This window comes from Eutrigla gurnardus (genome assembly GCF_963514095.1).
Source record: "Eutrigla gurnardus genome assembly, chromosome: 7".
NCBI classification, from domain to species: Eukaryota; Metazoa; Chordata; class Actinopteri; order Perciformes; family Triglidae; genus Eutrigla; species Eutrigla gurnardus.
The window spans coordinates 25,746,525-25,773,837 of NC_139921.1; the positions used below are offsets into that span (position 1 = coordinate 25,746,525).

At 43.8% G+C, this 27,313-nt stretch overlaps 1 protein-coding gene across 1 annotated transcript; it reads right to left on the reverse strand.

The window, feature by feature from the left end:
* Positions 1-596: 596 nt before the first annotated feature.
* On the reverse strand, positions 597-26,963 carry prkd1 (protein kinase D1). Its single transcript, XM_084013080.1, has 21 exons — positions 26,797-26,963; positions 18,003-18,141; positions 15,018-15,149; positions 14,758-14,927; positions 14,210-14,233; positions 13,103-13,313; positions 12,692-12,769; positions 12,380-12,581; positions 12,163-12,286; positions 11,621-11,698; positions 10,832-10,999; positions 10,239-10,350; positions 9,104-9,156; positions 6,740-6,812; positions 6,445-6,551; positions 5,569-5,730; positions 5,053-5,151; positions 4,596-4,756; positions 3,531-3,637; positions 2,038-2,123; positions 597-968 (listed from the first exon to the last, which is right to left on the reverse strand). Exons 2-21 carry the CDS (start codon positions 18,115-18,117, stop codon positions 738-740), a joined length of 2,493 nt encoding a protein of 830 aa, XP_083869206.1. The 5' UTR covers positions 18,118-18,141; positions 26,797-26,963; the 3' UTR covers positions 597-737.
* Between the last annotated feature and the right edge of the window lie 350 nt (positions 26,964-27,313).

The following is a 27,313-nucleotide window of genomic DNA, read 5'->3' on the forward strand; positions in this document are numbered from 1 at the left end:
TTAAGGGTCCTTGTATTTGGAACTACAAGGTAAAGAACATCGAGAAATGGACGCTGCGTTGATGAAACAACGATCTCAGGTTTTTTGTATTCTTAAAATTATGACTCGGCTAACCATAATAACAAAGATCAACATCTCGTTATTAAGAGATATCCTCTGTAATCTTTTCAATCACGGAATTTCCTTCCTTTGCAAAAAAAATGTACCTTGAAACTACGATCCCATACAAATAATTGCGAAGAAGAAATCAGAAGAAAATGCTAACATCTTAATAGAAATAACAAAACGGGTTTCTTAATAATGGGGTGAAATATTTACGATTAAAAAACAGGAATGTACGAGTAATTACTGAGAATAGCATTCTCAATAATTAAAGATCAAAATAATTACTACATCCTTACTTCGTAATTAGAAGAATCTTGCAATCAGGAAATACAAATTTTCAAATACGATCTCTTGTCGTAAAAAGGCAAAACAAGAGAATAAGGCTTCCAGCTAAAGCAAACTCATAGAGATATTCATGAAATACGGACCAAAACTAACTATGAGATGTTTTTAAATAATTTAATATATTTTTATTTTGTTCATGTAGTGAATCAAGCGTAGTTTCCTAATAGCTCCACCCTCGCCCTTATTTGGTTTGATGGCTGTGAATTGTTTTCGTCATTTGGATTGAACTGCCATTGACTCATATTTGATTTTTGTGCTTTAGTTTGGTCACCATTGAGCCTTGGTCCTCAGAGTTCACTGACCCTCTCACTGAGGGTCTCCAGCTCCTCGTCTGTCTCCTGGTAACGCTCTACCAGCTGACCGCTGATGCCACGGGGACCATTGCCGAGGTGCGTGGGGTAGTCGAGGCCACTGAGCTGGGCGTGGTGATGCCAGCGCAGGTCGTCGCTCTCGTGGGTGATGTAGCGCTCGTTCATCCGGGACTCCAGGTTACGCAGGTCCAACCACATCTGGTAGTCCTGGTGGGGGAAACGAACGAACCGTCACACAAACTTCTTCTTTTAAGTCAAATAAAAAACATTTCTGACCGAACATATAATTTTTTTGTACTTTTATTTAAAACATACATAATAAACAACAATGTCTGCTGTATTTATGTCTAGATGACTTTATTTGGAGTGTTGATGGAGCAGCTACGATGTTAGCATAGCCTAGCGACCATCAACCAGAATCCATTCAGAAAACCAGCGTTTTGAAAGTAGTCTTGCAGACAGACCTAACAAAGCATGACTTCACACTTTTTACTGATCACCATCATGGTGGAGTTATTTCAGCATCTTTTTCATCTGGTTATTGATATTAAATCACAGATAAATACTTTATTCTGGGTTCCTGCAGTTGTGGTGAACCAGCTGACCTCTGGATGATGTCATGAACCCAGACAGGGCGGGCAAAATAGAGGCCACATTTGTATACAGCGTTCTGTGGATATTCCTGGTCCCCAGAGGATCAGATGTACTGGTTTCCTGTAGTTCCTCCATCAGGATCCAAATGATTAGTCTTAAAGGACCGTTTACAAGCTATTTCAAGAACTTTCAACCATATCCTCACTGCTGTGAGCTTCCTCAGTTCCTCTTCATCTGACCTAAATATGGACATTCAGTCATGTGATCAGAGGTAGAGGTTCATAAGGATAGGAAAATGCTAAACATAGGACTTCAAACTACTTTCACACTTAAGGAACGGCTGTGTTTTGTTAATTTGGTCTAAAATTATATAAATGTTTTAAAGTGCAGTCAAATCAAAGGTAGTGAATGTAAGACGGACAAAATAAAACACATTATATAAATTGGGATTGTTCTGTATTTTCTACTCTGAGTTGGTCTATCCAAGAACAATATTAACTTTTTAAATCCAGTCTTTTTTGTATTAAGTCTGGTTTCCCTTAATTAACTATTTACTGAACTATCTATTTGATATCAATGATAATTAAATTCAACATCCCAGTCGTTGGTTGTCAGATGACTCTTTAATGTCACATTAAAATGACTTGATCAATGCAGCTGATTGGATGTGATTGGTTCTCACCTGTAACCAGGGGTGACTGAGGGTCTTGTCCACGCTGTATCTCTTCCTCATCTTCACTTGCAGCAGATTGTTGATCAAGTCGATCGCTGTGAAGAAGGAAAGGAAGAAAAAACACAGAAGTGATGAGCGAGAGACGATGAGGTGGAGTGAGCGAGGGATGGAGGAGGAGGAGGTCCCCCCTCCCCCGTGGTGAGGGGCCAGTCGGGGCTAATGAGCAAAGCTAACATGATGTTAACATTTCTTCAGGGGTCAGCGGTCTGAACAGCTTGAGGACTCCGGGGCCCCTCAGGTCTGCGGGGGCCTCCATCGCTTAGCATTATGCACATGAATGGAGCGGCGCATGAATCTGTCCGTCTCGCTCTCTTTCCAGGAACTCTCGCTGCTTTTCTCTCACATTTTTTCACTCCTCCTTCCTCGGGCGGAGTCACATGACCTCGCCGGTAATCCGCCACCTTTGTGTTCTTTCCGTCGACGGCGGGGCCAAAGGATGGCGACGTTGCTCCTCCAACACCCCGTCACCGGCGGGACTCCTGAAGTCAACGATAACTGTGGTGTTAACCAGATGAAGACCAGGACCACGTGGCTCAGTCTGGAAGGAAGCCGTCGTCCCAACAGTCTGACATGATGGGGATCAATCGATCAGCTCTGAAGCACGACGCTGCAACCTGGCTCTACATATTGATCTCTAACATGAAGTTACTTCCTGCTCCTTCTCGGCTGCTGCTGAACAGGAACCTTGGATGGATTATTGGACAGATCTACTGGAAACAGGGCCGGGGGCCACAAGTGTCAGAGGACGAGATGTCACTCAGAGAAATCGACCAGGAAGACACTCAAAATGACTACAAAAAGAAATAAAATGACCGCAAAGAAACACTCTATCAGTTTATCCTGCAGCTGAAGTCTCAAGATGAGGAGGTGGAGGGGTTCTGGGGGGTTCTGGGGGGCAGCTGTGGAGGACTCTGGGCATCCGGGCCAAGAGGCCAGTGAGTCAGATTTAAATCTGTCCCGTCGTCGTCAGGACGACTGCAGCCGACACACACAAACACAGTCAGACACAACGATGACGACGGCGTGAGTCACCCGACACTTTACAGAAATAGGTGTCAGACGTGAACCTCTGCTGAGTCATCGGTTAGAGAGAGGGTTTTCATGACTATCCTGGTCTAGATCCCGTTCAGGAGACGGCCTTCAAATGGAACAAGAGAAACCTGGTCTGGACCTCATTTCTGTGCTGATTTTGTCACCTAACATCTATGTTTTCACCACAGACCGTATATAAGATGTGGCCGTCGTCATGGTGACGTCACCCATTGGTCTGTGGACTATGGTTTTGAAGCCTTGAGTTTGGCCTTTTCGGATTTTTTGCAACCAGTGAAGGAAGTGACCATATTTGGACTGTGGAGGAGCGACAGTTGGATCTGACCGGAGACTGAGGGGATGTTTGAATTCTGGATCTGATTTCAGCTGCGGTCAGCGGTGGCGGCGCGTACCTTCCTGGGAAACCTTCTTCCAGGGGTGCGGCGGGTACATGAAGGCGGCGTTCTGGATCTGATCGTTGATGTCTTCGTCTTCGTTGAAAGGAAACGTCCCGCTGAGACTGCAGGATGGACAAAGCATTGAGTTTTATGTTAAAAATGTATAAAAAACGTACAACGATAAAATGGTTTGTCTCAACTGTTCGGAGACAAAAGTTCTTGTTTGCAAGAAAGATAGATAGATAGATAGATAGATAGATAGATAGATAGATAGATAGATAGATAGATAGATAGATAGATAGATAGATAGATAGATAGATAGATAGATAGATACTTTATTGATCCCGAAGGAAATTCAAGCATCCAGTAGCAATAACATACATAGAACATACATTATACATTAAACATACATTAGAAACTATACAAAAGCTATATAAAATAGAAAGTGGGGTCATGTTTCAAACTAGCCGAGAATTTTCTCGTAAATTTGTTTTTTCTCATAAAACATATTTTTAGGTAGAAATACAAGTTTTTACTTCTAAATAAAAAAAATTAAAAAAAACAGAAATTTCGTGACTTTTCTTGTAAATTTGTGGCTTTTTGCCTGTGCATTTTTTCACTGAAATTTGTGAGGTTTTTCTCCCTACGACTCACGATGTTCTCAAAAATGTTTTTTTTCCTGGTACATTTTTTCTCTCCAAATTTGGTGTTATTTTTCTCAAACATTTGTAAATTTGGGAGTTTTTTCTCATACATTAGTGTGTTTTTTCTTATAAATTTGTGAGTTTTTTTTCCCCCCACGACTTTGTGATTTTTTTTCTCTCATGAATGCGTTATTTTTTCTCCAAATTCTGTGATTTTTTTTCTGAAAATGTGATTTTTTTGCAAATCAGTTTTAAGTAGAAATACCATAGTGTAGAAATGCGGCTAAAAGAGGTCGAGACTTGTCTCTGATCAACAATATTTTTGGTTCAATAAACATCGTAAATAACTGGATGCAGAATATGTTAAGTATGTGGCTGTAGGAAGCAGCAATAGTCGTATTATGATGACTCCACATGAAGTTGGATCAGGAATTACCTGACGTAGATGATGACGCCCACTGACCACATGTCCAGAGAGCGGTTGTAGCCTTTGTTCCTCAGCACCTCGGGCGCCAGATACGCTGGCGTGCCAACCACCGAACGCCGGAACGACTTCTCTCCGATGATCCGAGCAAAGCCGAAGTCGCACAGCTTCACCTGGAACGAGACAGACGGAGGCCTCGTCTTCGGGGTAACAGACATGTGACACCTCACATCGACGACTTCTCAAAATAACCTCAAAATAACACTTTCCCAGCATGGGGGCAATATTTAGAGAAATAAAGTGCTACTGCTTTTTTTTTAATGTCCAGCTTGGAGACTGAACTTAACAATATGGAAGAAAAAAAAACAATAATTATTGGTCAGAGAAATAGTGTCGTCTCTTTATGTAACACGTAGGTTTGCATGATTCCCTCCGAATGATGCAGATTAATCCGATAAAGTGTCGGTACCTGAGGAAAGGCGTCGGAGGACGCCAGCAGCACGTTCTCGGGTTTCAGGTCGCAGTGGACGATGTTCTTGAAGTGGAGGTGACGCAACGCCACCAGAATCTGACACCACACAAAAAATCCCATAATAATGATGATTCACTGGTAGAGGTCAGAGTTCAGAGTGTCGTTAACCACAACCATCAGATGTGTAATTCATGGTAATTCATGCAACACCATACAAACTGTCTCCAAAGTACTGGTGGAAGGGCCTGGACCTTGACTCTCTATGGGCCGGGACCTGGACTCTCTATGGGCCGGGACCTGGACTTTCTAGGGACTGGGACCTGGACTCTCTAGGGGCCGGGACCTGGACTCTCTATGGGCCTGAACCTGTCCTCTCTAGGGGCCGGGACCTGGACTCTCTATGGGCCTGGACCTGGGCTCTCCATAGGCCTGGACCTGGGCTCTCTATAGGCCTGGACCTGGTCTCTCTATGGGCCTGGACCTGGACTCTATAGGGGCCTAGACCTGGGCTACCTGAGTGACCAGGAACTTGGTGATCCTCTCAGGAAGTCGTCCTTTCTCACTGGACAGGATCATCTCCAGCATGTCGCCATGGAGCTTCTCCATGACGACGAAGACCCTCTCCGGGGTCTCGAACATGCAGTCCAGGTTCACGACGCCCGGGTGGTGCAGACTCTGGAGAGGAGGAGGAGGAGGAGAGATGGCACAGGTGCATTTTGTGGATTCCTCATTCAAACCAGATTTATTTTTAGTTTAGAGAGTAAGATTTAAATTTAGTTTAATATTATTCTTTTAATTAAATCGACACAAAGTGAAGAGTTAAGATTTAAACGTTTCAGGTGTTAAAAAGAAATGTTGCTAGTTTTAATTCGATTTTAATGAAATAGTGAAATGTTCACATTTATAATAAATTATAATACTATTCTGGGCTGCACGGTGGTGTAGTGGGTAGCACTCTCGCCTCACAGCAAGAGGGTCCTGGGTTCGATTCCCGGGTCGGCCCGGGTTCCTTCTGTGTGGAGTTTGCATGTTCTCCCCGTGTAAGCGTGGGTTCTCTCCGGGTTCTCCGGCTTCCTCCCACAGTCCAAAGACATGCAGGATGGGGATAGGTTAATTGGTGACTCTAAATTGCCCGTAGGTGTGAGTGTGAATGGTTGTTTGTCTCTACATGTTGGCCCTGTGATAGACTGGCGTCCTGTCCAGGGTGTACCCTGCCTTCGCCCAATGACAGCTGGGATCGGCTCCAGCCCCCCCGTGACCCTAAATACAGGATAAGCGGTAGAAAATGGATGGATGGATGGATAATACTATTCTCTAAACATCCTGCTAACACACGTGTGTGTCTGTGTGTGTGTGTGTGTGTGTGTGTGTGTGTGTGTGTGTGTGTACCTGCAGGATGGCCACCTCGTTGCGGAGCTGACTCTCCTGTTTGGTCGGGAAACGGAGTTTGTCGATGATCTTGATGGCAACGTCTCGGGCGGACTTCCTGTGTTTACCTGCACGCAACACACACACACACACACACACACACACACACACAAAATGATAAAGATTAAATCATTTAGTTAATTTAAACAAAATTATTCTCCCAATATTAAGATGTTTACTCTCCAAATATCACTACATCTTTAAACGTCGCTGCCCCCAAGTGGCCAACATTTGAATCTCATCTTGTACGTTTTACCTCCGTAGACGATGCCGAACTGTCCCGAGCCGAGAACCTCGTCCGGGAAGATCTGATACACGGAGTTGATGTCCTGAAGAAACAAGACGGGAACCAGCAAGATCACTGGGAGAAGACCTGTAAGATCACTAATAATTGAGTATTTACTCATTCATTTGTGATTTTTTTCTTGTACATTTGTTTTTTTTGTTGTAAATGTGTGTGTTTTTGTACGACGACGTATTAGGGCCATGGTCGAAAAAAAAAAAAAAAAAACGGAGCCGAGAGAGGTGGGTTATATTCTGAGATTAAAAGTCGCAAATTTGCTAGTTTTAAAGTGGCAAATTTGCGACTTTAAAACTAGCTTAGCCAAACCACCCGATCAACAAACACACATAAGATGACAATTTGGCCCATATAAAATTGTTAACCAACAATAACGATCAACAGCCATCACCCTGAGGACCTTAGTAAAGCGTTAGCTAGCATAAATGCCGGTTGTTAGCATCGTTATAAACTAGCAAATTTGCGACTTTAAAACTCACAAATTTGCTAGTTTTAAAGTCGCAAATTTGCCATTTTAAAACAAGCAAATTTGTGAATTTTAATCGCAGAATATTGCTCACCTCTCTCAGCTCCGTTTTTTTTTTTTTTGACAGTGGCCCTAATACGCCGTCGTAGTTTTTGTAACCACCACAGCTCAGTTTTTATTAATTTTTTAAAGTAGAAATATCACAAAGTAGAAATACCACAGTGTCTTATAGATTTGGGATTTTTTTCTGGTAAATTTGTGAGTTGTTTTCTCCTCCTCAGTTGTGATCAAAAAAATGTTTTTACTCATAAATTTGTCATTTTTTTCACTAAATGTTTTTTTTCTCAAAATTTTGTGACATTTTTATTGTGATTTTTTTTCTCGAAAATGTTTTACTCATAAATGTGTATTTTTCTCCCCAACAGCTCAGCTTTTGTCTATTTATTTGACATACGATGACCCTAACACACCGTCATCGAATACACAGTCCAAAGATTTGTAGGTTCATTGAATTAAAATTATAATTAATAAATGAGCCAGCCAACATGAACATGAATGGTTGTCTCCATGTGTTTGTGTGAAATGACATGTAATAAAGATCTCTGATCTCCATCTGTGAATGAAATATGGAGATGAACCCGTTCTCTCCAGTAAACCAGTTCCATGTGAAGCTGCGAGCTCGGAGAAAGTTGCGAGTGGTGAAGTTCCTGTGAAGGAGGAGGGCGCCGCCGCGTGACAGCGAGGAAGAAAGAAATTAATCAACGGCGTGAATCCATCACCTGGCGGAGGAGTTTCCAGAAAAGCCTGTTTTGTGCGGGAGATTCCAGCGTCAGTGATCTGCCACAGCTTTGACACCAAAACTGCTAAATATTTTCTTCTTGTCTGCAATCACGTCTCCCTGCTCTCTCCCGATAGCTGACAGCCTAATATCACACCTCGGAGCAAAGAGGACAGAAATACAATATTATAAACCCCCCTTCGCCGAGCCGCGCTGTCTAATTACCATCTGTCGTCGCCATGGAAACGCCATGGTTTGGCTGAGTGAGTAATCACAGTAATCTCCATTCGAGGTGCTTGAAGAAGTGCTCACCTTGGAGACGGCGAAAGGTGCACGAGTGCACGGAAGCGGATCTGGATGTTCTCAGCAGTTACATTTGCATTAAAGTTGCATTTGAGTTCTCAGCCTCGGTGCAAAGAAACAAAAATAATCTTTATGATGTTAATGTACGTCGACCTGCCGAGACTTCACATGCAAATTAATCAGGAGAGAGACGTGCAGACAGGACGCGGGTTGTTACGTTTCACCGTGGGAACATCGGTGTTCCTCGCATCATTAAACGCCTCAGAGAAGGATTCACAGCAAGACTCACGTGGGCTGGTTCACCACGGCTGGAGGAACAGGAATAAAGTATTTATCTGTGATTTAATATCAATAACCAGATGAAAAGGATGCTGAAATAACTCCATAATGATGGTGATCAGTAAAAAGTGCTGAGTCATGCTTTGTTGTTTGCTTTGTTCTGTCTGCAAGACCAAAAGGTAACTACTTTTAAAACGCTGGTTTTCTGAATGGAGTCTGGTTGATGGGTGCTAGGCTACTCTAACGTTGTAGCTGCTCCATCAACACTCCAAATAAGCCACAACACTCTACACACAACACTCTAGACATAAATACAGCAGGAACCATGTTGTTTGGACCACGGACAGTCTCTGGTTTCTCCACATAGTCTGGTCTGGTCTCTGGACTAATGTGAGCTACTATCGCAGACCAGGCACGTCAACACATCCAGTACACCTCTGTGTGTGTGTGTGTGTGTGTGTGTGTGTGTGTGTGTGTGTGTGTGTGTTCTCACCACATTCTCCTGGATCTGGCAGTTGGAGACGGAGATACTGATGGAAATTTCTTCTGTTAACGAGAAACAAACGTGATCAGAGTCAGAAACTGATTAAAATCACAGATAATCAAAGATGAGGAGAGTTTAACTGGAAGCAGAACTCTGTACACGTTGTTTTCAAATGAAACGGAGTCGGAGCGACGAGCCTCTTTAACATCCTGTATGGATCTTAGACCTTCCGGCGGCCCGGACGCCGGGATATTCCAGTGTGCGCCCCCCCCGGCGGTGAACACGGAGCTGGAGACTGGCAGTGAAGGCGTTGAGTCATTCTGGGCTTTGACGTCAAAGAGGTTCTGAAAATACCTCTGATGGGTCTTGTGTGGGTGTTCGGCGGCCCTGAGGGGCTCTGACGGTCTGCAGGAGGACTCAGCCTGGAGGAGCACTAATACCTGGGCGCTAAAAATATAGCCTACATTTACATTTTTGTCCAGTTTCCACTCTGACTGGATCCTCAGAATGAGAGAAGGTGCAGACAAACCTTTCGACATCCTTGATCAGTCGCCCACAAAAGGAACCACTCATTCATGACGTTGTTCCCTCGCAGACCTTTTTACCTGAATGTTCATTTAAGTGGTCGTGTTACTGACTATAAGGCTGTTCCCATCTTGGAGGTTTTGTAACCAGTAGAAGGAAGTGACCATATTTGGACTGTGGAGGAGCGACGGGTGGATCTGACAACCCAGATAGCACCTTTACTGGATCTGGATCCATCTGAATTCTGGTGTGAAGCTGCTAACAAAGTTAGCTTCATAATTCAAGGTTCAACTTTGTGTGTTGAAGCCATCTTAGTAGCTAACTAGCATTGGTAGCGACCTGTCAATCAGCAGGTAAGCCCCGCCCCCTAAAGCATCCCCTGCTTTCTGGTCTGGTGGACTCTAAATGGACCATAATGTACTAAATGAACATCATCCTGGATTGAAGAAGACTTGAAACTAGAGATTGAGACCATAAACTCATGTTTACAATGTTTACTGAGATAATACATCAAGAGAGAAGTAGGACCATTTTCCTCATAGACTTCTATACAACCAGAGAGGAGTTGCCCCCTGGTGGCCAGCAGAGAGAATGCATGTTTAAGGCCATGGCGTCTTACTGTGTCCGCTGCGGTGTGAGCTGTGGGAAACTCCTGTGGAGACGGCCGGCATCAGAGCGTGCTGGATCGCCATCTCCCACATCCGGGCCACATCCTGCCCTACCCCGCTGATCTGAAACCAGCCGGCAAGAAAAATTAATGCTTACATTCATGGGAAGTTAGCAAGCATAAATTCCGGTTGTTAGCATCGTAATTAATTTGTTTGTGTTTTTGTTTTGTTTTTTACGCCATTGTATAAACGAGCCCCAGATGACTGTGACTTCTGTGTAACTTCTTTTTATATTAGTTGCTTTTAATTACATTTTTATCCTAATACTTTTACTGATTTGTAATTATAATGAAGTAATTGGTTTTGGTACTTTTACAAAATATCCGATTACTTCTTCCACCTCAGACAGAACGTTTTCAGTATGTTTCATGTAAATCTACGTTCCCATACAACTACACTCCAAACAGTCCAAAGTACTTATTTATGTTTACACAACAAAACGGCTTGGTTGGACCTCCTCGCTAAGTGGACTTTCTAGGACTTGTTTCAGGACTAAATTCTGTTTCCCTGGCAACGTAATGCATCCCGTTAGTGTTGGACTCACCAGGATGCTGCTGCTGTTCACGGAGGACTCGGCTCTCTGCAGCTGCTCCCCGACGTAGTAGACCAGGGACGAAGTGGAGATCTCAAAGCAGTGGTTGTTCGCTCCGTCGGGGAGCAGGGAGAAGGTCTGAGCCGGTTCCAGAGTCAAGATCTCCGACAGAGGTATCTCCTGCAGATGGAAGGCAGACACAGGTTCAGCTGGTGTTTACATGGTGCTGACCATCAGACTTTCAGACCGTCAGACCGTCAAGACTGTCAGACCGTCAGACCGTCAAGACTGTCAGACTGTCAGACCGTCAAGACTGTCAGACCGTCAAGACTATCAGACTGTCAGACCGTCAAGACCGTCAAGACTGTCAGACCGTCAGACTGTCAGACCGTCAGACCGTCAAGACCGTCAAGACTGTCAGACCGTCAGACTGTCAGACCGTCAGACCGTCAAGACTGTCAGACTGTCAGACCGTCAAGACTGTCAGACCATCAAGACCGTCACGACTGTCAGACCGTCAGACCATCAAGACTGTCAGACTGTCAGACCGTCAAGACCGTCAAGACTGTCAGACCGTCAGACTGTCAGACCGTCAGACCGTCAAGACTGTCAGACTGTCAGACCGTCAAGACTGTCAGACCATCAAGACCGTCACGACTGTCAGACCGTCAGACCGTCAGACCATCAAGACTGTCAGACCGTCAGACCGCCAGACCGTCAAGACTGTCAGACCATCAGACCGTCAGACCTTCAGACCTTCAGACCAGCGCCTCCACAGAAATGAGACAACGCCCCTCTTACCTTGTAGTATTTACTTCCTGTGTCGCTTTGGAACAGCGTGATGCATTTACTGTCCAGCCGCCAGTAATGCCTCTTCCTCTGGAATGTGGCGAGGAAGACGAGGAGAGAGGAGACGAGAAGTTAGAGGAGAGAGGAGACAAGAGGGAAAAGAAAAGGGAATTAAAGATAAAGCAAAATAGAATAAAAGGAATAAACAAACCGTAGTAATAATAATAATAATAATAAAAATTAAAAAGTGTAAAAAAGGAAGAAGAAAAGGATAAGAAGAAACGAGGTCTGTATAGAGGACTCTATAAAGGACTACATAAAGGACTACTTGGAGGACCATATAGAGGACTATATAAAGGATTACATAGAGGACTACTTGGAGGATCATATAGAGGACTACATCACTGTGTAGTTTGCCAGGGGAGGGCCCTAAACATCATCCGTGACCCAACTTGAACCCTAATGAAGGGGCGGGACTTAGCCTCTCTATATACAAAACGATTAAGGAAGACAACTAACAGACAGGCAGACAAGCAGACAGACAGGTGCAGTACCAGAGTGTCCTTGCTGGTGTAGTGGACCATCCAGCCCTCTTTCATGACGTTGCTGGTCTTCCTCTTCGTGTGTTTGACGGACTGAACCACTCGCATCAAAGGGATGTTGTTACTGGTGGAAGGGCTGCATGGGGGGCGGGGCAAAGCTCAATCTCCTGTCTCTGAGTGTGTGTGTGTGTGTGTGTGTGTGTGTGTGTGTGTGTGTGTGTGTGTGTACCTGATGGCCCGGTTGGACTCGTCCAGGTCGGGGTCATGCAGGTCACCAAGGTCGCCGGGCCCCGCCTCCAGCAGGAGACCCCCCTCTGATGTCAGAGCTTCATCCATGTCGTCAGACAGGCCGCCGCCTCTGTCCACGTCGTGGTCGTCGAGGCAACCCTCCACCATGACGACGTCTGACTCCGCCCCCGGGCTCAGGAGCTCTACAAAAAAACATTTGATTTATTTCATTATAATTATTTGACAGTAGCTTCACAAACAGGACTCATTGGTAGAAGTTTAAGGTGTGTACAGATGTATTCTTGAAACTTGCCTCCGTTTTTGGAAACTTCTCCGAGGCAGTTGTTTGGCACTTTAGGAGCACATCGTTTATGACAGTTAAATTTACAATCTGATGGAGAAACAAGGAAGGAAGGAAGGAAGGAAGGAAGGAAGGAAGGAAGCCATTAGATCCCAGTAGGTTACAGTCCAACATTTAACACTGCACTGGTGCAAAAAGCCCATTCGTTGACATCGTAAGCAGGAGATGGAGAAACCATAGATACTTAAAATCAACAGGAAAAGTGAGTTTATATAGAGAGAAATAATATGAGTTTGGCTGCAGAGAAGTACATTAAAGGACATTAACAGAGTGTGGTATTTAAATCCAATGTGGAATAAAAAGCTGTTAGCCTGCTAGCCGCATTAGCAGTTGTGTGTGTTCTGAAAGCAGGTGAGGCTTCACCTTTACACTGCAGGCCCTGTCTGAAGAGGCCTTTCAGCAGCTTCTTGCAGTGCTGGCAGACGGTGGGGCGGGTGTACGAGTGGATCAGGAAGGTGTGAGGAACTTTGACCTTCGACAGCAAGATCTTGTCCAGTTCGATGGGACGGCCGATGTACGACTGGGAGCTCGAGCGGCGCTCTCGACCGGGGAAGTAATCTAATTGGTTCTTCTGCTGCGAGGAGAGATGGAGATCAAAGACCAAGAGATCGGTGTGAAAATATGAAGAAATCGTTTTTTTATTTTTATTTGGCATATATATTGTAAAATACGACGGTGTATTAGGGCCACTGTAGAACAAAAGAAACGGAGGCGAGAGAGGGGCAATTTGCGAGTTTGTTACGAACACCTCGCATCTATGCTAGCTAACTTCCCATGAATGTACATTTATGTTTCTAATGAATCATCCCAACGTGTGACAACACCTTGTTAAGGTCCTTAGGGTGATGATGTTGATGCTTATTGTTGGTTTTATTTATATGAGCCATAAGATTGTCATCTTATGGGTGTTTATTGATCGGGACGGTTGCGCTAATATGCTAGCGGTAGCTTTCCACTTGTTGTCTTAGCAACAGCAAACATCTGGTCAAGCAACTTGTTTACTTCCTCTATGAGACGTGGGAAGTTAGCTAGCATAAATGCCGGTTGTTAGCATTGTTATAAAGTAGCAAATCTGAAACTTTATCTAGAAAATGTTTTCTGTGAATATTGCCCCCTCTCTCAGCTCAATTTTTTTTCTTCAGTGGCCGTAATACGCCGTTTTAGTGAAATAGGTGAACAATTGCCACAGTTTGAAAACATGTTAAACAAACTCTTTCCAGCCTTCAAAGACACAAATGTCCTGGAGCCAAAGCTTCAAATCTCCATGACAAAAAGCAAAACAATACATCTTTCGTATCTCTTGGGTTTTATTATGTTGTAGAACTTTGATGCTTAAAAACGTTATCAAACACACGCAATCTATTTAATTATGTTGGTGGAATATCAGGTTTAAAATCTGTCTTATTGTTAAATAATCTGAAGAATAAATGCCACATACACTTGAATGTATTATTATGGATATAGACTTACCTCCATGCTGGGACTGACTGGGGACTGGACAACGACAGAGAAGGAAAGAAACATAGATAGTTAGAGTTTATTTAGTATCTTCTAATGAAAGAAAATAAATTAACAGAACTTAGTTTACTTTTCTCTGAACCACATTGAAAGCCGATTCAAGTCTCTCAAATATTCAGACTCCACTTTTTAGTAGATTAACTTTTATAGTTGTATAGCAGAGCTCCTTAACAGGGGGGTCCGGCACCCCTAGGGGGTCAGCAGAGTGACTGCAGGGTCCAAAAATACAACAATATACAACAATACAAGCTATATTAAGCAAATATAAATCTTCAGAATCTATCAGAATCTGTCAACAATTATTATTTGAATGGCTTATCATTGTAAACATACATCATTACAAAGTACTGTTATACATGGCACTATAGGCTGCACTACACATTATTATTGGCCGATAAGTAATAGGGGTTCCTCTACCGGGTCTCTGTAGGCTTTGGGGGTACTTGGCCTGAAAATGTTGAAGACCTCTGTTGTATAGGAAGGGAAGTATATCTACTGACCAGTAAAGCATCATCGGTGTAGTGGGGGGGCGAGGGCTCGGCGGAGAGGGGGCGACCCAGGTTCACCAACCCCCCCGTCAGGGACACGTTGGATGAGCGCCGCCTCCTCACGCCGCTGCAGTCGTTGGGGATCTTAAAGGCACAGCGCTTGTGATAGTTCAGACCACAGCCTGGACAGGGGAAAGAGAGACCACAACAATGATGTACGACAATTTACTCCTCTTTGAGCCCTCGTGAGCTTTCATCGGTTAAGTTGGTACCTTCGCATTTGAGTCCCTGGCGTACGAGTCCCCACAGCATCTCGCCACAGTGGTCGCAGAAGGCCGGCGCTCGGTACGAGTGCACGAACAGACAGTGTGGACGGATCTGGAAGTCCTCCACTGTGGCCGAAGCTGCAGAAGACCAAAAAAGGTGTTTGAAAAGGTATAAATTCAACAACAACCTGTTCCGTCTGCCAGGTAGACCTTCAGGATACTGCAAACATTGTACGGTGGCGTTGAGGTACTTAAAGTCCTAGTTTGATTGTACCACCAAAGAAATGTTGGCGCGACATGGAGCTAATGCACTAAAAGGTTCAGATTGTTTAATTGGAGGATGTCATAATGTTATTGGTTGTTACATAAGCACACAATATTTTGTTTTACAGGGAGAAAAGATTTTTGGATTTGGATATGAAAATTCAAAGAAATCGATATGATCGTGATTGTAGGATTTTTTATTATATCCATGCAATATATTTTGTTTTATTTATTTTTGTATGATTTATTGTCATTGTTACCTTTGAGTTTCTGTCAATGTGTTTATTTGCAGTTGAATTGCAGTTGTGTTTGTTCTGGATGAAACCGAAAAAAGGTTTAACAGTTTAACAACAAAAGCACAGTATTATACAACATTAAGTAGATAAGGAATATTCTTTTTCCACATTTTCCAAAATATTTTGAAATGTTCTCTCAGTGGAGCAGCTGCTGACCGGACTGGGCCGGTGGCCATGACAGCCATCCGAGTCCAAACATCCTTCAGCTGTTTCCACAAAAACTCAGTTGGGCTCTTTGGCAGCACAGAGAACTCCCGCCGACAAACCCACGACTCCAAATAAGGAATCAAAAACCTAAAAAAACGCAGCTAGCAAGTTTAGTACCTCTTCACAAACTCTCCCCCATTAGGACCAGAGAAAAGTGTTTTTATGGCAAATTAGTTTTCAAACGAGTACATGGGAGTCCACATAGGGAGGAGGTCTGGGGGTCGACGGGTCCAAAAACAAAACCAATGTTAGCTTTAGACAACAAACCAACGTTAGCTTTAGAAGCAAAACCAACGTTAGCTTTAGAAACAAAGCCATCGTTAGCTTTAGACGACAAAACCAACGTTAGCTTAGAACAACAAAACCAATGTTAGCTTAAGACAACAAAACGTTAGCTTTAGACGACAAAACCAATGTCAGCTTGAGACAACAAAACAATGTTAGCTTGAGACGATAAAACCAACGTTAGTTTTAGACAACAAAAAAGAAGAGATATCAGTTTTTGGATTAGGTTTGAGGGTGAGAAACGTAGAAAAGGCCCAGAGTTCCTGTAACTACTGGAAACGGAGATGGGGGGAGGAGGGAGGAGGTGAACACAAGGACGGAGACGGGGAGGCATGAATGGGCTGTTAGCGGGTATTTTGTAAATGTTTGGGGAGACGAGAGGCTCTCAGCGGGCGCACATCAACCAAGTGTTTGCTCGCTTGGCCAGCACGCTTGGCAAGGCATGATGGGTAGTTTAGGGGTATCGTGTTTTTTTTTCTCTCTCGGCATGTATTTTCTTCCACACACACACACACACACACACACACACACACACACACACACACACACACACACACACAGGCCTGGTCCACGGTCCTCCAGCAGAATGCAGCTCTGATTAGACATTCTGCTGCAGGAAATTACCTCCGTTTATTCAAATTATTGTTTATGGCTTTTGTTTGGAGGGCCAACATATGTGTGGAAGTCTGAACAAGCTCCCAAACTGTTATTATATGCTTCAGAAAATGACGTGTATGTGTGTGTGTGTGATTGAATTAAATGCGTTAAGGAGTGCTTGTTAACCCACAACCACAAAACAAACACCGCGGGTGGAGAAACGGTAAACCACGGAGAGAGAACCCTGTCAAACAATACTTACATTTTAATGCTCAATAACGTGCAAATGTAGACGAACTTTGAATTCTGTTTGAGAGGTCCACGATTTCCCGTTAAGAACTGAAATGAAGGGATTTTAGGTGACAAAACTACTTTTGGTTTGGGTTTCAGAAAGAAGATTGTGGCTTTGGTTTAAAAAAAAAAACGTTTACTTATATAAATATATAATACTTCATTTTTAAAAATAAGTCAATGTTGACTCCTGGGTTCACAGGGGACAATGGTCTCCTGGGTGAAAGTCCAAATGTTTGAACCATCCATCAAACAGTGTTGTAGTCAAGACCCCCAAAACCATGACCAGGTCCCGAACCAAAACCAGAGTGTGTATCGAGACCAAGACAAGACCAGGAGGAGTTGAGACCAAATCAAGATCACAGGCAGTATTATAAGAAGTGGACCTCGTCATGGTGACAGCATCCTGAGTGACAACTTTACTGGATCTGGATCCATGTGGATTCTGGTGTATAGCTGCTAACAAAGTTAGCTTCATAATTTTTTATTTTTATGAAGTATATTTTTATATATATTTTAATATTTTTATAATTTTTTATTTGCCTACTTTTGAATTCAAGTGTTTAACGAAACTTTAATGAAAACAATAAATCACAGGAACATTACAGCCGGTGGATATCCCATAATCCTCAGGGGTTTGTTGTGAATTGTAAACAACTTTAATCAACATGTAAGCTGATTAAAACAATTTAAAAAAAAGGAGGTTCATTAACTTTCCCTCCGGTTAAACTTACAGCCAATTAAATCCGGTCTGGTGGAGCGACAGCTCTCTTGGCTGGAGCTCCGTGACACCGCACACTCAACTTCCTGTTTGTTTCCTCCACACTTCCAGCTGTCGCCCCTAACAACGGAGAGCATCCTGCCAGTGGCGGAGGAGGAGGAGGAGGTGGAAGAGGAGGAGGAAGTGGAGGAGGAGGAGGAGAAAGAGGAGGAGGAGGAAGAAGAGGTGGAAGAAGAGGAGGAGGAGGAGGAGGAGGAGGAAGAAGAAGAAGAAGAGGAGGAGGAAGGGGAGGGGGAGGAGCAGAAAGGAGGAGGCAGGTCCTGGTCTCACCTGACAGCACGGCCTCCAGCAGGTCTCCATCATGGATCTGGGCCGGCGAGTGCAGCAGCTGCAGCACGTTGTCCGACGTCGGGTCATGACGGAACAGCAGGATCTTCTCGTACATCCCGTAGAACACACACTCAGGGATCTGAGGGAGGAGGACACGTTACCAAGGCAACGCCGGCTAGGTAGCATGCTAGCATGCTAATGCTACAGTTAACAAACGTAGAGGCTCGTCTAAGTCGCTTCAACACGTAGCCCAATGACCTTTCCGTTAGCTTACACTAATCGTTAGCACGGAGGAGGAGGAAGAAGAGGAGGAGGAGGAGGAGGAGCTCCTTTTAATTATGACCAACAGAGAGGGAAAGAGAGAGAAAGAGAGAGGGAGGGAGGGAGAAGAAAAAGGAAATAAGAAGCTTTGATCTCCGTCAGCAGATGAATAAATCATTCAGATCTTCATCGGCAGCTGAAAGACAGAATACATGAATACACGAGTGCAGTAAATGTAACAGACGTCCACCATCATGTAAGGAGATGGAGGAGGAGGAGTAGGGGGAGGAGGATATATATTATACACATGCACACATGTATTAACATTACCATTTATGCGTGATAACAAGGAAATTGCAATAATCTGGTCTGAAAGATACAAATGTGTTTTGAGACGGATACATCTGATTATTGCAGTGAAAAAAAAGTCCTTGAAGTTTGTAACTTTCACTCATGTGGTGTTTCAAGCAGAGGATGGAGACGTGGAGCAACAGGAGGAAGAGGAGGACGAGGAAGAGGAGGACAAGGAAGAGGAGGACGAAGAGGACGAGGAAGAGGATAATAAGGAGGAAGGCTGTTAAACATACTGGAGACTCTCTGCCTCAATAAAATCCTCAACAGTACGCTTCATGGATGCATCTTTGTGTGTGTGTGTGTGTGTGTGTGTGTGTGTGTGTGTGTGTGTGTGTGTGTGTGTGTGTGTGTGGTGTCGCCATAGCAGCAGTGATGGTCTTGTTGTCATGGCAGCAAGAACTCAAGGTTGATTCCTCTCCTGAATATATCCCCCATTCAATGCAGCTCAATACTTTCTGTACTGATTCTACTACAGCATATGTTAAACTAGACTGCCCCCGCAAGGCATTGTGGGTATTGGAGTCTTGGAGCATGAAGCCCAGCAGGCTGTTTTTCTTTTAGGTTTGAACCAGGTAGCTCGATCCGGTTCTTAAAAGTGGCTTAAAACTGTCATCCTCTCTGCTGGCCACCAGGGGGCGACTCCTCTCTGGTTGTATAGAAGTCTATGGGCCCTAGTTTCGTAGACCAGGCATAGTCGGGGCACTGCCACTCCGCCAGCTGTAAGTCGCCTTGCGCCAAGAGTAGACCAGGTTGGAGCTGGCGGGCTTTCGGCGCAATCTCGGCGAGGCTTTTTGCCACGAAACTTCCGCTGCGCCAAGCTGAATCTGTGACGCCTCCCCCTGCTGCGCCGCCACACCCATCTTAGCGCAGGCGATCCACCAAACTGCCAAACTGACCATGCGCTGGTCGAAACTTGCATTGCGCCGGCTCCGCCACCCTGCGCCACGAAACTAGGGCCCTATGAGAAAATGGTCCTACTTCTCTCTTGATGTATTATCTCAGTAAACATTGTAAACGTGAGTTTATGGTCTCAATCTCTAGTTTCAAGTCTTCTTCAATCCAGCATGATGTTCATTTAGTAAATTATGATTTATATCAGGGGATGCTTTAGGGGGCGGGGCTAATGTGATGTATGTTTACGAACAAGAAATGTTCATAAACGAAATCTGTTGAAATCATCAGAAGAATCACCTGAAGTTACCTATCGAAAAAGTAACAAGCTCTGGAGATGGACAAGCTAGCTATCTAACTAGCCACCCATCGTCTCCAGAGACTAGCTAGCTTACTAGCCGGCCCTGCAGAAGGACAAAAGCTAGCTAACTAGTTCTGGAGATGGACACGCTAGCTGACTAGCCAACTTGCTATTGGTCAGACATTTTATCAGCCCGGAAATTAAATTAACGTATTTATTCTGAAATAATGTTGGTCTTTGATTTGTGTTTGAGCATTAGTGATGTCATAGAAGGTTTTTATTTCGCCTGTTGTTGCTGTTAACGCTGACTCACTGCTGTTGTTCATTGTTCATGTTTTTAGCTCCACATTTTCTCCTCCGGTCTGCTGTGAGGAAAAAAAGGCATTTTGAACTTTTGAACCGTCCACTCAAACAGTAAACGGCTTTCATTTAATTTTTCATTGAACGAATGTATCTTTCAGACGTTAAAGACTCAGAAAAGAAGAAACTGAACCGTTTGAATGACGCAGCTTCGACACCGGCCCCTGATGGGGATGAGACGCCGCTGTCGCCATGGCGACAGGACATGCTGCCAGATGAAGGTGTGTGTGTGTTATTATTATTTAGTGACATCAACAGTGACAGCAACATTCTGTTTTATATATGTGTGTGTGTGTGTGTGTGTGTGTGTGTGTGTGTGTGTGTGAGACAAAGACCTGTCAAGATCAAGTTTAGATAAATGCATTAAAACCTAAGTAACAGATGTTTGTTTAAAAATGTAAGGAGTAAAAGTAAAAGGTAAGTAAAAACATATACTCAAGTAAAGTACAGATCCCGGAAAATTCCATTTAATTAGAACATAGGGCTGAGGGAACATAGGGCTGAGGGAACCGAGGACTGAGGGAACCGAGGACTGGGGGAACATAGGACTGAGGGAACCGAGAACTGAAGGAACCGAGGACTAGGGAACATAGGACTGAGGGAACATAGGGCTGAGGGAACATAGGGCTGATGGAACATAGGGCTGAGGGAACATAGGGCTGAGGGAACATAGGACTGAAGGAACATAGGGCTGAGGGAACATAGGTCTGAGGGAACATATCGCTGAAGGAACATAGGACTGAGGGAACATATGGCTGAGGGAACATAGGGCTGAGGGAACATAGGACTGAGGGAACATAGGGCTGAGGGAACATAGGGCTGAGGGAACATAGGACTGAGGGAACATAGGGCTGAGGGAACATAGGGCTGAGGGAACATATCGCTGAAGGAACATAGGACTGAGGGAACATATGGCTGAGGGAAGATATGGCTGAAGGAACATAGGGCTGAGGGAACATATGGCTGAGGGAACATAGGGCTGAGGGAACATATGGCTGAGGGAAAATATGGCTGAAGGAACATAGGACTGAGGGAACATAGGACTGAGGGAACCGAGGACTGAAGGAACCGAGGACTGAGGGAACATAAGGCTGAGGGAACATGGGACTGAGGGAACATGGGACTGAGGGAACATAGGACTGAGGGAACATAGGCTTTACTTGAAGTAAGTACTTGAAGAACTAACAGTGATACGTGATATTTGACAATCCAAGGTAAGGTGAGAGCTCAGAGGAGGAAGATCCTTCAGGCTCTGATACGAACAAACTAACCGTCTAACTAAACGTTCCCCATCAGGTTTAAAGTCTGAACACGTTGACAGAAGAAAAATATAGAATATCAACAGATATGAAGGGAAAGGAGAGATGAATAAAGAGACATGAATGGATAAAAAAGTCAGTGGAAAGAGAGAAAACAATGACACACACACACACATCTGTTATCTTCTGCTTCATTCAGTGTGTGTGTGTGTGTGTGTGTGTGTGTGTGTGTGTGTGTGTCTCATAATGGCCCTCAGAAGGACACTTCACTGCCGCAATCATCATCAGTTGCCAGGCAACAAGAGAAACCGCTAGCGACGGAAACACAGCACACACGGCTTTATTATTACACTCGCAGAGAGGCAGATGTGTTTGAGTCCACGGAGTCGGAGTCATGGACGTCCTCGTTTAGACATTCGCTTCTCATTTCCAGATGAATCTGTCACACTTTCAACCCGTCTGCTTCGGGAACAAACACACTCGGGTCGTAGGTCGAACCCTGGCGTGCACCAAACAACCAAGCTGTCGGCAGATATGATATTTCTTTTGGCTTGATTTCTAAATTAAACTAAAACTCAGACTTTCTGGATATAGACATCGTGTGTGGAATTCATGTTACAATTTAAACAGGAATCAAAGAGGTTTTTTTAACAAAGTAAAATCCCATGGGGAAAACAGGAAGGGGCGGGACTTTCTCGATAATTCCAATCCAGCGTATTTCGGCAAAAAACAACAACAACAACAAAAAAGTGAAAGTTTTACAGAGCTCATGTGTAAAACCCTTCATCTGTTCTGCATTATCTGACAGAAACAGCCAATCAGCATGCAGTTAAAAAACCCGACACTTTGCTCTGATTTGCTCTCTGATATGTTATTCAATTATTTAGATGGAGTCAGAGACACAGTTTGAGTTTCTGAAAACCTTTAAGAATGTTTATAGAAAGCCATTTCAAACACACACACACACACACACCTCTTGTTAATCAGTTCATTTTGTGCTATTTGACGTGTTAAGTGTTGCATGTTGCGAGCGTTGTCACACGGTTTGCTGTGTGAACAGGTGTGGTGGTGACCTGCTGTTCTTTAGATTCCTCCATAGAATAAACAGAAACCTTTTAATGAACACTTTAATCAGTAACCTGCGTGTGTGTGTGTGTGTCGCACAGTGTCAAGGCGATAGCGTCCTGGCTCTCAGTTTCCAGTGTGTGTGTGTGTGTGTGTGAGTGTGTGCTTGTTGCATTCAGGTGTAAAAGTCTCACTGTGGGGAAAATGAGGTGATTTTCACCCGAAATGAGACGATTTGTGAATTTGAACAGAGATAATGGACACATCAAACCGTGTGTGTGTGTGTGTGTGTGTGTGTGTGTGTGTGTTATGATATGGGATGATATGAAAATGTCGTCAATGCCACAATAATTGCAATTCACAATATTAATAATGATTGAAATATGTTTAAAACTATACGCTAAAACACGTCACAGAGAAGATGACTTTTTGAAAAGCAATCAAACTAGATTTAGATTTTTTATCTCAAACATGACAGAATGAATACAGAAAGCATCATATAGGGGGGAAATATTACACAACTAGAAAGCATAGAGAAATATGAATAACGTTTTACTTATTTTATTTATTTGACATGTCCGAAAAGGAATGTTTAATCCCACCCCTTCTCCATAATTCATATCCTGTCATACATATATTTTATTTCATGGTTTGCGTTGTTTTTTTGTTTGTTTTCTTTTAAACTCAACCAAAAGCTTTTTTTTAAACTTTACTTAACAAGTATCTTACAAAATGAAAATGTTTTTCTCTTAAATAAGAGGATCCCATCAGTGTACCGCTACGATGCTGGTTCAAACTGAACCCATCAGGTCTACGTCCCATCCTGATCCCGAATCCTACCCGACATTTAGTGCATTTACTCTCGAATTCCGATCACGTACCAATTAATGGTTCATACAAGCAAAATAAATGTAATAAAAGGTTGTTATTAAGTTGAGTTAAGTTAATAAATAATGATAATCTTTCAGGCGTATGGACGGGGAGGTTTTTGGTCAGATTTGGATTTTGAGGGTGAAATCAATTCATCATCATCCCGAGAGAACAAACAAGCTCCCAATTCACAAACTCACAGCTTCCTCAGCTCGGCTGTATGTGAGAGCATCTATCACATTCACAATGACACCGACACTGTGTGTGTGTGTGTGTGTGTGTGTGTGTGTGTGTGTGTGTGTGTGGAGTTTAAGTGCAAAACGGTTTAAGTGCTTGGCAACAGCTTCTGTTCACGAAGCTAAAAAGCCAGAAAAACAGATCGACCCCTGTGGCGGGAGCGAGCGAACAAAAGCTGAATTCATCTCATTTTGTGACGAGGAAGCGACGGCGCCTCGGAATGAGTCACCACAGCGACTAACGCCGGAGCAGATCGCTGATCTTCCAGATTCACGAAAACACTCTGCCAGCCATCAGAGAAATACATCGTCTATCGCACTCTGTTTGGATACAAAGCCACCGGACCGAGACCTTCTGGAGTCGGAGGTCTCTGCGCGCTAGCAGTCGTTGCTCCACGGAGCGTTTTGTGGGGGGCAAGAATGCAACCGACCCACAAACCGATACAATAGTTGCCTTACTATGGCAAAGTCGTAAAAACATTAACGTAAAGCAGACTACTGCACAGAGGTAAAAACATTAACGTAAAGCAGACTACTGCACGGTCGTAAAAACATTAACGTAAAGCAGACTACTACATGGTCGTAAAAACATTAACGTAAAGCAGACTACTACATGGTCGTAAAAACATTAACGTAAAGCAGACTACTGCAGAGTTGTAAAGACATTAACGTAAAGCAGACTACTACATGGTCGTAAAAACATTAACGTAAAGCAGACTACTGCAGAGTTGTAAAGACATTAACGTAAAGCAGACTACTACATGGTCGTAAAAACATTAACGTTAAGCAGACTACTACATGGTCGTAAAAACATTAACGTAAAGCAGACTACTGCATGGTCGTCAAAACATTTACGTAAAGCAGACTACTACATGGTCGTAAAAACATTAACGTTAAGCAGACTACTACATGGTCGTAAAAACATTAACGTAAAGCAGACTACTGCATGGTCGTCAAAACATTTACGTAAAGCAGACTACTGCATGGTCGTAAAAACATTAACGTAAAGCAGACTACTGCATAGTCGTAAAAACATTAACGTAAAGCAGACTACTGCACAGTCGTAAAAACATATCAACGTAAAACAGACTACTGCATAGTCGTAAAAACATTAACATAAAGCAGACTACTGCACAGTAGTAAAAACATATTAACGTAAAACAGACTACTGCACAGTCGTAAAAACATATTAACGTAAAACAGACTACTGCACAGTAGTAAAAACATATTAACGTAAAACAGACTACTGCACAGTCGTAAAAACATATTAACGTTAAACAGACTACTGCACAGTCGTAAAAACATTAACGTAAAACAGACTACTGCACAGTAGTAAAAACATTAACGTAAAACAGACTACTGCACAGTCGTAAAAACATATTAACGTAAAACAGACTACTGCACAGTAGTAAAAACATATTAACGTAAAACAGACTACTGCACAGTAGTAAAAACATATTAACGTAAAACAGACTACTGCACAGTCGTAAAAACATATTAACGTAAAACAGACTACTGCACAGTAGTAAAAACATATTGACGTAAAGCAGACTACTGCACAGTAGTAAAAACATATTAACGTAAAGCAGACTAATGCACAGTAGTTAAAACATATCAACGTAAAGCAGACTACTGCACAGTAGTAAAAACATATTAACGTAAAACAGACTACTGCACAGTAGTAAAAACATATTAACGTAAAACAGACTACTGCACAGTCGTAAAAACATATTAACGTAAAACAGACTACTGCACAGTAGTAAAAACATATTGACGTAAAGCAGACTACTGCACAGTAGTAAAAACATATTAACGTAAAGCAGACTAATGCACAGTAGTTAAAACATATCAACGTAAAGCAGACTACTGTAACTGTAAAGTTGAACCTTGAATTATGAAGTTTGTAAGCAGCTTCACACCAGTATCCACATGGATCCAGATCCAGTAAGGCTTGTGTTCATCAGATCCACCCGTCGCTCCAAACCTTATATGGTCAGTGACTTTAGACGCCCAAAAGTTCCCCTTCGGAAACGCATCACTTAACTCTCGTTTTTTAGCGAAATTGTTCCCGACAGACAGAAACAAAGACACCAACTATACTTCCAACTGAGTTTGAAAGTTCAGCTCGTTAACATCACGACTTTAATCCGATAAGGAAGTCTCCCCGACCTCGTCTGTTAACTTCAATACCATCGTGCACTAAAGCTGGAGAACTACAAATGTAACGTAAGTAACGTTTCCACCCTGCAGTCAGACATCACACGGTCGCTGTCAGACCAACGAGGTCACTGTTTTATTGTGGTTGTTGTTGTTGTTTCATTGTGTTGAGAGATGATGTCTCCAACAAAACGTGTCACTTTTCAAATCTGTTGTTGGCCTCATTTTGGATCTTCACACAAACATGAACCTTCCTGACGTTTGATTACGGGAATTTTAAGAATGAAAGGAAACCGCCTCAGACCTGGTTCAGTTCTGGTTCAGGCCTGGTTCAGGTCTGGTGTGTGCAGGGGGGTGCAGTGGAGAGACCGGTGGTGGCGGGGTCACACAGGCTAACGTGTCATCGACTGATGCTGTTCCTATAGACGACGTCGCCCGCGGCGCTGCACGCCATCAATACACCGTATTGAATATTCCTAACACACACACACACACACACACACACACACACACACACACACACACACACACACACACACACACACACACACACACGTTCTGGGGTTCATAGGTCACAACTCAGCTGTCTCCATGACAACTGGGCAAACACCCTCCTGTACAACTAACAACTCCAAGTCGGGTTTTAGGTTTCAAATCCGGGCAGGACACTTAAACCATCATACAGCACGTTAGCTAGATAGCGAGCTAACTAGCAGACAGGTGGCTAGTTAGCTAGCGTACTAATTCCACCATTACTTAATGCTACACCGATTACAGAAAAGGGGGGGGGGGGCTTGGCAGGTTAATCCACGCCCTGATTGGAAGCTGCATAGGTTGTTTTATTCCTCAGAAAACTGTATTTTATTTTGTTCATATTACTATAAGTTGGCTTTTTTTAATGTTTTAATGAATCTGATGATTTCATGAAAAGCGGTTATTGATCACCGAAAGCTTCCGATTTAAACTTTAAAACTTTTGATCCTGTAACTTTCGGGCCACTTTTGCGGGAGTTCGAGGGTCCGATGGCGGACTCGGTTTACCTTCTGGTCCACGATGGAGCACGCCACCTCCCGGACCTGACTGAGGCTGAGCTCTGCGGCGTCCAACAGCACCGGCTCCCGACTCAGGCCGATCTGGATGTGGAAGGAGATCACATCGCTGCTGCTTCCTCCTCCTCCTCCCCCACCTCCTCCTCCCCCGGTGCCGGTGTTGGTGCTGTTCGTCCCCCCTGAGAACGGGAGCGGGCTGGGCGCACGGATCAGCGGAGGCGCACTCATGTGAGCCCCCTTTTTCCCTGGTGGGCTCCGGACACGCCAAAAGACGCACAAGCGGGAGTCACGACGAAGGACGACGCTGACTGGACCCGGACCAGGACCAGGACCAGGACCAGGACAAGGAGGAGGAGCCGGAGAGGTATACCTCGAAGCGTCAGCAAAAAAAAAAAAAAAGCGCAGAAAGAAGAGTTTCCGACAGAAGCGACGGATGATTAACTGGACGAAGAGAAGAAAAAAGCGCAGAAGAGAGAGAGAGAGAGAGAGAGAGAGAGAGAGAGAGAGA